Below are 13,200 nucleotides of genomic sequence, written 5' to 3' on the forward strand. Positions count from 1 at the left end.
GCGTGAGCAGCTACACCCACTCCCCTCCGCCCCTCCCTCGCTCTCGCTCCGCCAGCTCTGCCGTTGTCGTGCCTGATTACGGCTGTTTGATTATGCTCCACAAATGCGCTTGTCCTGCTGTGATTCCCTTCAACCTGTAAATACTTACAAACGGGATGGAAGTGGGGTGGGGGGGAGGGGATCAGGAGCAAATCAAACTAATAATGTGAGCAATCACTTTACGCTCTCCATGTGGAGGTGGGCGAATGTGTAGGGAGAGCGAGCGATGAAGCTGTGCCTGATTTGGCCCAGAATTATTACGGCTGGGTGCCGGCACGCAGATTTGGCATTCTTCTCATATCGAGGAGAAGAAAGACAGAGAACGTCTCGAGGGCTCAGAAAGCGGGTTGAAATTATTACCCTGGGTCATTAAGGTCCTGTGTGTAGGCACATGGGTGAAGGGTCTTACGTGTTTATTTGCTTGTGTGTGTGTGTGTGTGTGTGTGTGTGTGTGTGTGAGTGTGTGTGTGTGTATGTGTGTGTGTGTGTGTGTGTGTGTGTGTGTGTGTGTGTGTGAAGCACATCAACAGTAATCACACAATATACAAAATATTTCCGCTTTTGGTTCCATGCCTCTTAAAGTAGAAAAGCTTGTCATTCCCGAACGGCGTGTTGTATTGTGTGGCCCTGCAGGTGGAACGTGGTGGGGATCCAGGGCTCTCTGATGAGCTACTTCATGGAGCCCATCTACTTCTCCAGCATCATCCTGGGCAGCCTGTACCACGCCGACCACCTGTCCCGCGCCATGTACCAGCGCATCGCCGAGATGGAGGACCTGCCCGAGTCCTTCACCCTCAACAAACCCCTACTGAGTGGTGAGGATCAACACACACACACACACACACACACACACACACACACACACACAACACAACACACACAACACACACCCTCAACAAACCCCTCCTGAGTGGTGAGGATCAACACACACACACACACACACACGCACACACTGGTTTTCTAGCTGCAGTGAGTAGTCAGTAGCAGCTTCTATACTGTATACTGACCCTGGGTACGTTGTGAGGATCCTATCCCATCTGCACCCACATTCCTCTTGATAAGGCTAAGGAGTGCAGCTTATGCAGAGGACTGAATGCAGGGCAGATATCTCAAATGGTCCGTATCACAGACGATGGTGAGCTCTGTCTCTGTCTCGATTTTCAATATAAAGTTTATGTAGCTCGGCGTTCACAGCGCTGAGCGCCCTCGGGCGGAAAAAAGCTCTCGGCGCTGACCGTTTTTTTATCGCAGCGCTCAGAGCGCTCAAAGTTGAATTCTGTTCAACTTTTAGAACAGCGCCGGGCTCGTCAATGTCACTTCTCGCTATAAACCGTCTCTGGTTTTGGTAACATAGCAACAATAAACACTTCTTGAAGCGCCGAGAAAAGGAGGTTGAGCCCGCTCTCAGCGTAAAAACCGCGATTGGTGGACACAGCACCTAAAGCTCCAACATTTACAGGTTGATATATACTTACTTACTGCTGTTCGTTGGCCTGCAGCAGAACATCTCCAGTCAGGTGTTTTTCCTGCTGGTTCTCCATGCAGGTTTGGCTTGTGTGGGCAGCATGTGTTTTATGGTTTGTCTGTCAGGCCCTCCTCAGCTCCCAGGCTCTGGTCCGGTCTGCTGGGCCAGTCGGCGCTTGCCTCCCCTCCTCTCCTCTCCTCTCCTCTCCTCTCCTCTCCTCTCCTCTCCTCTCCTCTCCTCTCCTCCCCTCCCCTCATCTCCTCCCCTCGTCCCCTCGTCCCCTCTTCTCTCCTCTCCTTCCCGACTCATTAGTTCTATGCTGACTGACTCCTCTTCACACTGGGCCCGGAGTAATTGGGCCTGCAGAGAACAAAGTGCCTCAGCTACTGTGGCCAGCCCGCGCGCCATACATCACCAGCATCTGCACTCACACTCATAGCTGCACTCACACTCACAGCTCTCGCTCCTTCTCCCCTTCCCAAAGGAGAACCAGAATCACCCCCCTGCCTGCTATCCATCTTCCCTCTCCAGTTTCCCTCTCCATCCTGTGGACCATTACATCATCTTGTTGCATCCTGTGTGTGTGTGTGTGTGTGTGTGTGTGTGTGTGTGTGTGTGTGTGTGTGTGTGCAGCACTCTCTCCTTCTCTCTCCCTGCCCTGAGGAAGAAACGAAAGAATAAAATATCAAACCCCTCCCTTCATCCCAGGGCCTCCCCTCCCTCTGTCGTGTCCGGTCTCCTGTCCTCTCTAATGGGCCACGTTAGCAGCGTGGCTGTGGGAGACGCTGTGGGCCCCACACAGAGGACCCTCAGCACATTTCAGGCTACATCCGGCACCTAATGAGACCGAATGACATGCCCGCGAGAGAGAGGCAAACTTATGATGGATAAGGGACAAAGTCTGCAGTGTGTTTGTCTTGGTAATTTGACGCCAGAGGGTAATTGTGTGTAGGCAAAGGCAAAGCTGTCATCTGCAAATTGGACTTACGCTGTTCGAAAAGGAGAAGAACCGACATTGCAGTTTCTCACTCTTGTCTTCATTGTCAAATGTGGGAAGGGAAATAAGACGTTGAAACTACAAGAAATAAGAAATACGGGGATGATGCAGTTTTTCAGATATTAGGTCACTCCATTCTCATTAAATTAGAAATAGATAGGGAGTGATGAACAAAGCCAATGTGGTAATACAGCCACAACGTGATGTGTGCAGTAAGTACAGGAATATAGTACAATAGTGCTGGGGAATTATATGATATATTTCTGTGTGTATCTAGAGTGCTGTACTGTATAGAAGCCAGGTTTAGAACCGAATGTTGTGAGTTTGTTTAGTTTTGAATGAACGGCTCTGCTAAATCCTATTCACATTATTATACTTTACAGTCGGGCTACACTGTGTGCAACTGAAGCACTCCGTTTGTGGAGTATAAAGCAAATTGTGTGTCTGGTGTAGCCCGCCAGTTACGTTTGCTGTAGGCCTACATACAGTGCAAGTGCATGTCAAAAGAGACAGAGATTAAAGGCTCAGGAAACCATTGCTGGTGTTTTGACTTCATTAGCTGAGCAGATCTCATCTCAGGTTGACATTTCAGTGTTATGCATTTTTTATTTTGTATTTTGAGATTCTGAATTGAGTTGTAAACCGCAATCATCAAGAATAGAATAATCAAGATTAGAACAAAAAAAGTTTAAAAATATTTCACTTTATGTGTAATGAATCTAGATTATATGAAAGTTTGACTTTTTGAAACAAATAGCATTTTTTTTTTTTTTAGAAATTTATTTTTTTAGATGCATCCTGACTCTGTCTGACTGTCCACAGGCATAAGCAATGCTGAGGCGCGGCAGCCTGGAAAGGCGCCCAACTTCAGCGTCAACTGGGCGGTAGGGGACCAAGCACTGGAGGTGATCAACGCCACGACGGGCAAGGACGACCTCGGCAGACCCTCCCGTCTCTGCAAGCACGCCTTCTACTGCCGCTGGGTTCGCCTGCACAGCAAGGTGGGTTTGGCTCACTCTAGAACTCACTCACTTGCTCCCATAGAAGTGTGAATATGGCCACCTGAAGGGTCTGTATACTAAATGACTAGTATTACTGTAGTAGTAAAATACTAAGGTTACATTTTGATTAGCAGATGTTTATCCAAAGCAAACAAAACCACTTAAAATCATATGACATTTGAAAGTAAATACAAACATTGTACAGCATTTTAATAGTCTGTGTCTGTGTCTGTGTGTATTTTCTGTGTTCTTTCAGCTGTCTCCGAGTCTGCGGATCAAGGGGCCCAAGCCCAGCTCATACCATGACGCCAAGCAGGCAGCAGAGGAGTACCACGCGGCCAAACAGACTCTCTTCAAGGCCTTCCAGAAGGCCGGCCTTGGAGCCTGGGTCAAGAAGCCCAGCGAACAGGACCAGTTCTCCCTTAACCCCTGATAGAGACATGGACACATGGACACAGGGGAGGGGGGTTGTGTATGAGAGAGAGAGAGAGAGAGAGAGAGAGAGAGAGAGAGTCGGAGAGACAGAGAGAGAGAGAGAATGATCATGGGGGAAGAGAGAGAAGGAGAAAGGGAGAGTAAGATGACAGTGAACAGAGGCACTACCAGCCAACCAGACATCACTCATCATAATAGTGTGTGTGTGTGTGTGTGTGTGTGTGTGTGTGTGTGTGTGTGTGTGTGTGTGTGTGTGTGTGTGTGTGTGTGTGTGTGTGTGTGTGTGTGTGCGTGCGTGCGTGCGTGCGTGCGTGCTTGCGCGTGTGTGTGTCTGTTTAAGACCCCATAGTCCTTCTGCTGAGCCCCATCTGGTCTTTCCTGAGTGTGAGTCGAGAGTATAATGTTTCTTGAGATGTTTCTTTACCACTGCTGGTGATATGATTTATTTTTAAGATCATATTTACACATTATTTAAGGCAAATGTTTATACCATTTTTTTCATAGGAAAGTATAGATATCTTTTTTTGTGGTAAGACTTGAACAGAAATGGACAACAAACACAGGTGTAGTAACTTGAAAAGCATTGGCAGCAGTGCTCCTCAGACTGATATTTGGATTCAGGCAGACATCTCTACGGTGCTGATGGACAGGGATTATGGGTAATGCTGTTCTGTCCTTCACCTGTTCCTCTGACCTTTACCCACAGTTCAGTTGCCTTCAGTGCTCCGTTTAAGATTATTTTAAGTCGTGTTTTATATGAGATTATGATTTTCTTGTGAGTGTATAACTCATGCCTTTCCCCCATTTTAGCATATTTTTTAAACACATCAACTCATGATAGCATATAACATATTTCGTTGATGAGAGGTGGACCTTGGTAGTCAACGATTCCTTTGCAGCATGCCATTGCCTTTGGGAAATATTCCCCACAGGGCAAGATTCACAACTTAATTCACTGTGTAATATGCCTGTCCAGGGGCTGGGCTGGTGGGTGGTGGTCCTCTCCAGTGCTCTGCAGTGGCCATGAGCCTTGGTCCTGGCTGTGTTCAAGTGGACGTGACAAAACAGGATGCTGATGTAATACACTGTGAGGACCAGAGGCCAGTACTGAGTAGTTCCGAGCCCATAGAATGGGGTTTTACCTCTGCCATACATTCTAGAACACAATGCAGTGTAGTGGAAAGTAACGTTATATATACAGTATGACAAATGAGAACTCACGGTTCTTATACTTTGTGAGTTATAATATATAGACAGGAAAATTTAGAATGTGTTTTATTACTAAATGCTGTACTGTAAAAGAAAATGACTGGTGCATACCATTCAAACTGGTATCTAGTGACCATGACCATGATTTTAAGGCCCAAAACATCAACAAAAATCTTTAATCGTACATCAGGTTTTAATTTGATTGGCGTCTTTTTCTGTTATTGATTGACTGCAGTGTGTAGGCTACATTCAGTATGTCAGTTGGTCCGAATCATACACTTGGTAACTATGGAAACACCGCCAAAGAAACAGTTACTGTGCTTCTGTTGGTCTGCTTCATTGAAAGCTGTGAGGGTGGTCATGCACTTGCTGTCTGCGATGGTGAGAACACTGTTTGCCCTTGAGGCCTCTCTGCGATTGTACTGTATGCTAAAAACTAGTATGTATACTAATGCATTCCAAAAAAAAAAAGACGAAATCAGAACGTTTATTTTGCTTCAACATTTTAAATATGATTTGTAAATATTAGTTTGGTATAGTTCTTATGATGGCGCTTAAATGTATTTCATATGATCTTATTATGTAAATGGAAACATCATGTCCTAAGAAAGAGTGAAAACTCCTGTACAGTGTAATTAAATGAACTTCATCTCTTCCCCCAACACCTGGACCAAAAAAGGAGGCTGTCAGGTTAGCAACTTCCCAGGGTCTTATTTAGTTGGCATGTTTTGTTTCTCTTTCTTTTGTTGAGTTTATTTTCCCTTAACAGGGTTGTTGAAATGCACTGGACCTTGTACTGTTTTTGCTGTCTTGTTTATATGATGATTCTATGCTAATTCCTGCACTGTTTGTTTTTTGTTTGTTTTTTTTCAACGAGAAGGACGCATCTGGCTTAGCATGTCATTTTTGAGCCCCTCCCCAGCTTATGTTGCCCGCGCTGTACCCTTAATCTCGAAAAATGAAATAGCAAGAAAACGCCAGATGATGTCACAAAGTATCAGGCCGATAAGGATTTTACTGAGACTTCTGTTGATAATGAATTCCCCTTTTTGAGATGTTCCTCAAAGCCCTTTAAATCAAAGACTCTCAGTCGCCTTTTTGGGAACAGTATGGTCGTTAAAGTGGAGTGACATCCACTTGCATGTGGGACTATATAGTGGAGGTGACCAAACCCTTTGACCCCGCTGGTTATGGGGGCCTTTTATGGTGCAAGGGTGTTCAGTGCCAATGGTGCTGTCATGACGTGACATCACATTATGCATTAATGACATGGTGTGGTCACACGTTTTGAGTCGGCCCTTTCTGGCTTGGATGAGAAGGATGTCAAAGTTGTTAAAGGACCCTCCTGCATGTCTACCCACAGTACCGCTAAACACAGCATGAGAGGCCGACGCCCAGAGGCTTTCAAGTGTACAGCAGTGAATCATGACACATAGGTGACAAATAAAGGACTAAAACAAATGGAAATGTCTTTTTCTCCAGTTCATTTGTACATTTGTGGTGGAAATCTTTATACCATTTAAGAGGACAGGTTCATGGACATCATATGTTTTTTTGTTTGCACATATTAAAATCTTAATGTTATTTGTTTGTTCAGTTCAATTGTGTGAAATGGTCCATGTTACAGTGTAACAACTGCCTTTCCAGAGTGAAATTCACTGAGCAAAGTATCTGAAGGATGTGAAGAGCCAACAAGCTATTGGATGTAGTGCAGTTCTAGGTTGTTGTACTGCGTGAAAGTCAGACTCTGACCTTACCACAGAGATGACTAAAAATTTAGCTAAGCCTGTTTCCATCTCATTAGTACTAAACTGCAGATTTGTTGGAATGTTCTTGGAATGGAAGCGGTAAAGGAAATTGTTTAAAAACAACTTAAAAAGTTTCATCTTTCAAAACATGTTCTGTTTTGATTCCTCATTCAAACATTTCCAGACCCTTTTATGTACTTGGTAAACACAAGAGCAGAGACGTGTTCGGTGGCGTGGTAATTATTGTGACTGGAATGAAATTGTATTCATCAATGCCTTTGACCTCCTAGGGGGGCCATGAATGATAGACAAACACACTCCCTGCAATGAGCGGACCTTTCATCCCCAACGTATTTCTCCCAATTATCTGCAGATTATAAACTTGTCTTTTGATTTTTATAAATCCCACTTCTGACTCCAAAAGGCTTGATTTGTGGCTCATGTGGCGCCACTGAGCTTGCTGAGACGCATAAATCCCCTTCATCATCGCTGAACTCCTGCAGAAACAATGAAAGAAATCATTATGAAAATGTAGAGCTTCAACTGAAAGTACATATCAGACGCTTAAGACTTGTGATCAAACCTCTCATGTATGCCTAATGTGTGTCAGTCAGACCCAGCCCCCCCCCCCCCCCCCCCATTTCTTTGTCTGAGATGTTACAGGAATGATGTGAATGAAGCTGCTTTATTTATAATTCAGCAGTAATATTCACTTTTGACAACATGATTTCACCACGCAACATCACACAAAGACTCGGTAAAGACTGATTGATTGGAATTATAAAAAATAAACATTGCCACTAATGAAGTGATATACAGTATGTTGACTGTCTTGTAGAAAAGCAGTTAGACATAATGTGTAATGGATGAGGTACTAAATATGCACATGGACACAGAAACACTGGAGCTCTGTCTAAATTCACAGCCTTTTCTTTAGAAGGCTTGAGACAAGCTCAGATAGACGGCTTCTGTCTGCAAGGCGTTATCTCAGCAATCCTTGGTCAAATCTCCACGTGGGGGTGTTGGAGGGATATTACTTTGTGTCATATCAGCCTTCAGCACCTGGGTGACATGCAAGAGAGAGAGATAATCTCGCCGCGGATTACCTGTCCTTTCTGCTTTGGCAGGGAGCAAACAAGCAAAAAAGCAAAAAAAAAAAAAACGTATCAGCCCTTATCTTCAATCCGACTTCCAACACTCCTATCATTCCCAAGCCTACCCAGTTGGGCATGTTTTGTAGGCTATTCTAGAAAACGACAGAAAAAAAAATCTAGAATCTTCAAAGTCAACCCAGGGAACCATTTATTTACCATAAGAAGGAAATGGTTCTGATCCGTTGTGACTTCAGGACCAGGTCAGGTCTAGAGGTGGCAGCTATGAGGATGGAGGTCTGTGCCATCTCGACCGCTTTCCTGTATAGGAGGCGGCAGGCGGGCAGGCACTCAGAAGTCGATTGGGCTCAAGGTGAAGAGGGATTAGTGAGAGGGGCCCTTCATGCATTCTCCACTTTCATGTTTTATCTACGAAATTGAATTTCTTGCAGGTTAAGAGCGTGGCAGAAAAGAGGAAGAAAATGCCTTTTTCTTTGCTTTATGTGCAGGTGCAGGAGTTCCTATATGGTCAGAGTGAGAGTGTAGCCTATAATGTCCGAGTCAGTTGTCTACACACTTCCCAGAAACCTTCTCTGTATAATATCATGATCAAAATCACATTAGGTCTAATATAATTTCAGTGCATTCAAGTTGTGAAGTGATAGCCACTGCCAATCACCGCAGCATCAATGCCCAGATGCACTGACCTGCTGGCAATTTGGTCCTCAAAATCTGAAACTAATAAACTACGAATGATGACTTGTGATAAAGTAGAAGTAATAATTTTGAAACACAATATAAAAAGGCCTAGTAACTCTAATTCAGTTGTCAATAATGTTTAGCTTATCAGTCAATCCAACACAAAGACTTGCACCTTTTAGCCATGCCATTATAGCAATGTTTAACCCAGGCATTAAACCAGTATCGGACAGTTAAAATGACAACAGCCCCCAACACACACACACACACACACACACACACACACACACACACACACACACACGCCCTTCCTGTCTTTCAGCTTCTCACTGGTCTCAGCTCATTTGCCTGAGTTATCTACCTCCATTATCCACCTAATGAGGCTACTGGCCCCAGCAGATCTGATAAAGCTGCATATGAGCAGGTAAGGAGAGAAGACCCAGCCACTAGCTATCGTGCGTTCATCTCGGTGTCATGGTGACGTTATTAGTAGTAGTAACTTACTCTGCTGCTAAATTGCCCCCATGAAGACTAGCAGGTTGCACACAAATTCTTAAACCAGACACAGAAAGGACAGGACACAGAAATTAACTCCAAATAATATCATATTCACCATTAAAAATATATCAGGCCTAGCTGCTGATACTATAGGATTCAGTTTGCAATTAATACTTCAGAGTAATTTAGATTTTGAAATGTCAAATGCGGTAACTTTCCAACAAAGATGTGGCATTTCAAACTACGTAAGGGAACTTTTATGACATTTTGGTTCTGATTATGTATTTCCTGCGTTAAGTCTGGGGGAAATGATTTTCTGGCTTGCATGAAAGGACAGGAAAATTGATCATGCTTGTTGTACAGTATATACATTACTTTTTGCATATTGTACATACAGTTAGTTGCCTTTGATATACTAGGCTATTGTTTTTTGTTTTCCAAAAGCTACACTAAATCCAAATAACAGAGTAGAAAATTAAGAGCACATATTATGGTTATGGCTATTTGGCAGACGCCTTCGTCTAAAGTGAATACGCTATACCACACAATATATATTTTACCAACACAAGTATACCTGGCTCTAACATACAACACTTTCTAAAGCAAAAAATTACCTGGCTCTTCTCCCCAGGGTTTGGCGACAGGATCCATGTCATCCTAGGAATGAATCATTAGAAGTAGACCAGGAGAGGCAAAGCGCTCTGGTTCAACACCCACATTTCCATTTCAATTTTCTGCTCAGCAGACTTGATGTATGTAGTGACACCCAGCCAGTGGCCAACCACCATGACCTACTGTGCTCCATCACTGTGCATTAATGGATGTAGAGGAGATGACCTTGTGTTGCTACACTAGTCAACCAGGTGCAGCTGGAAGACCTACACATTGCAAGGCTCTCAGTGAAGGAATCGCAGCCTACCAAAGAGATGCTGTCACTTTAGGGTTTTTCTGCACTTAAAGGTATAGGGTAAACACCTCTAAGCTAGTTCTAACTCATAACAGTTTTTGTAACAAATATTGCAGCAATTATCTCTCCGTGGTTTGCTCACTCTACATTCTCAGAGTACAATGTCAACCCAGTCTTCGTGCACAGCCTTCCCAGGTAGCAAACATATGTTGGGCCAATGGCTCGTTCACAAGTAAAATGCACTGATGTGATCAAGAATCAATTATCAGAATAACAATCATTTACCATCTACTGTTCCAGAGAACTCACATTGATGGTTATGGTTATGACTATTTGGCAAACGCCTTTGTCCAAAGCGACTAGGGCCAAGTAGAGAGCCCGGCACTCCCTGTGACAGGGGAGCGGTGGAGGAGTCAGCAAGGCTAACACAGAAGGTTCGCTGGGACAAGTAGGACCTGAACCATTGGTGTGCCACTAATGCACTCACTGCTCCAAAGTCAAAATGAGCAATCAGGATGTCATGATCAACTGTATCAAAAGCTGCAGTCAAATCCAAAAGTTAAAGGACAACACAGTGACCAGAGTCAGTAGCTAAAAAGATGTCATTAAAAACTCTTAAAAGTGCTGATTCGGTGCTGTGTAATGTTTTAAAACCGGATAGGAAAGTCACACTAATATTTTGTTCATTTATAAAATCCATGAGCTGGGAATAGACCACCTTTTCCAAGATTTTAGAAGTGAAGGGCAATTCTAGTGAGGTTCAGATGGCAATGCATCACGCTCCTATCTTTTCATTAAAATTTGAATTATCATTTTATTTTCTTATATAATAAAGCACTTTGTATGAAAGATGCAAAATAAACTGGTCTAGTAAATAATATGGATATAATATGAGGATAACTAATCAATAGAATCAAGAGAGACAATGATTCCAAAGATTCCATTGGATGATGCATTGAAGTGGTAACAATAGCCTGATGTCAAACCATTCCGTTAGGATCACAAAGGTGGCTAAGCAACTTCATGATGCCATAGAACATTGCACAGGTAAATTAGAATTTTTGTTCAGTTTTGCTTGAGTTTGTGTAGAAGTTGGCTGGTTGGATTAGTTATTCGAACTGTGATTTCTGACGATCTAGTATTAATGAGATTTTGCTGGTTTTTAGCCTGCTGCCTAGCAGCACGGCAGGATGAAGACAAAAACATTAAGAGACACGTAAAAAAATACGGACTGGTGGAGCTGAAAAGGGAACTTGAGTCTTTGGGAGTCAACATGGATGAGGCTAAAAAGGAAAACAAAAAGACGACTAAAAAGAAACTACAAAAGCTCCTAATAAAGGAGCTGAAGAAGAAGATAGAGCACAGCAAAAATGGACTGGACAACAGAACTTACGAAGATGAGCTCCCTGAGCATGTCCTATCTGCTCTGAATGAACTGGAGGCTTTAAGAGTGACCGCTGATGACGATGAGGATGAAATGAAAAAGAAATACAAAAGGAAGTCGGAACTACAAAGGTTCCTTATAAATGAGGCAAAGGAGATCGATCATGACAAGAAGGAACTGTACAGCAAAGTTTCCGAAGAGGAATGTACAATGCCCATGGAGATCTCTGAAGTCCTAAATGTTCTGGATGATCTGGACACGTTCTTAGACAAAGAATTGGAAGTGGGTGAGCATATCTGCTCACATTGGGTCTGAAGAGTAGCCTTGCATCACCAAAACCCAACTTGAGCAATAAATTTACATTTAAAACATCAAAATGGTTCAGCAGTTCAGTTTAATGAAATGCTCCCCCATTTGTTTAGCTTCAGAAGGAGAAACGAGAAGGAAGAGAAAGAAAGAGCGTTGAGGCCAGAGGCTGGAGACAGGGAGGAGGAGGCCGAGCAGGAGGCCTGTTTCCGGAGTGCCACACAGAACCACAAAGGCCCAGACGGCTGACAAGAACAAGGACCATCAAAACATCAGTAAAACCCATACCAGAAGCTAGACTTCTGGTGAACGTCACTATTTCTCCTCGATTCATTTCTCAAATATAATTCTGAAACCCAATGACTCCAGGGGAACCAGAGGGGAATGTATGATCCCCCTATATTTTTAATTGTTTTATAAAATGTACATATTATCTGTAATGTTTCAAGTTCAGTATGCCAAAATGTTGTTGAACTATTACAGAACATCACCTCCAACAAATTCAACCACTATGGAGAGTTTAACCTTACGGAGTTTACATTGATGAGGACATGGATGAAACTAAAAATAAAAATAAATAGAAGACCAAAAAGGAACTACAAAAGTTCCTAATAAATATAATTCAAGTGTAATTCTGCAACCTTGACATGTAGGGCCAGTTATTAAGGACCAGATGGGGACATATGATTCCCTATATATTTTTTTATTCGTATCATAAAACGATTGATTGATGGAAGGATTAGCCCAGTGAAGATCAGGCCTATTTCTTGCCTACCTTTTTTTTTATGTTGATCTAAAGTGGCCATGTCAGCACATCCATATTCACTCATTTGAGGTATAGCACCATCTAGCTAAAAATGAAAAGGTAAAACACGAGGCATTGTAATTGCAGGTATTTTTGGCTGACCGATTCAAAACGGCACAAAATTGTAAGTGTAGGATCATTATGACACCCCTACTGCAGCCTCCACCAATTTACCACTGACACAGCTAGCAGCATTTCAACCTTTAGCCTGAAGCCTATACGCAGCATCTAATGCTAAAAACGGAATGCTGATGCAGTGTCTTGGCCCACCATACAGTATTATTCAAATATATGGGCAGGGGTGAGAGTCAGCCTTTAATTCATTATATCACATCTACTTGAATTGCTTGTTTGTTCTCACCATCTTTTTCATTATTTTATTACCCTGGTCAGTGAATGCTATACACTGTACATTCAAATAGAAAATAATTTCAGTCAGTCTGGCTACAGTGAAAGACTTGAATAATGCAAATAAAAAGTTTTAATGATATTCCAGACACTGGACTTTTCAGCAGAAGAACAAGAGACACTGTCACCTGTGTTCCTTTGAAAAAGAAAAACTAGGCTACAGAATTGGATAGATTGCCAAAGTAGGCTCAATGTACTACTATTATCA

General features: G+C 43.0%; 1 protein-coding gene across 3 annotated transcripts in view; it reads left to right on the plus strand.

Moving 5' to 3' along the window:
• The window catches only part of adarb1a (adenosine deaminase RNA specific B1a), a 75,327-nt gene extending 68,725 nt beyond the window's left edge, over positions 1–6,602 (plus strand). For all 3 annotated transcript variants that reach the window (XM_062528216.1, XM_062528218.1, XM_062528217.1), the window contains exons 10-12: positions 673–854; positions 3,324–3,502; positions 3,759–6,602. In XM_062528216.1, the coding sequence (XP_062384200.1) occupies positions 673–854; positions 3,324–3,502; positions 3,759–3,935 (538 nt within the window). In that variant the 3' untranslated portion in view covers positions 3,936–6,602. The remainder of the gene's footprint in view (positions 1–672; positions 855–3,323; positions 3,503–3,758) is intronic.
• Positions 6,603–13,200: the final 6,598 nt, after the last annotated feature.

Source organism: Sardina pilchardus, chromosome 23, assembly GCF_963854185.1.
Source record: "Sardina pilchardus chromosome 23, fSarPil1.1, whole genome shotgun sequence".
In the NCBI taxonomy this organism is placed as follows: domain Eukaryota; kingdom Metazoa; phylum Chordata; class Actinopteri; order Clupeiformes; family Clupeidae; genus Sardina; species Sardina pilchardus.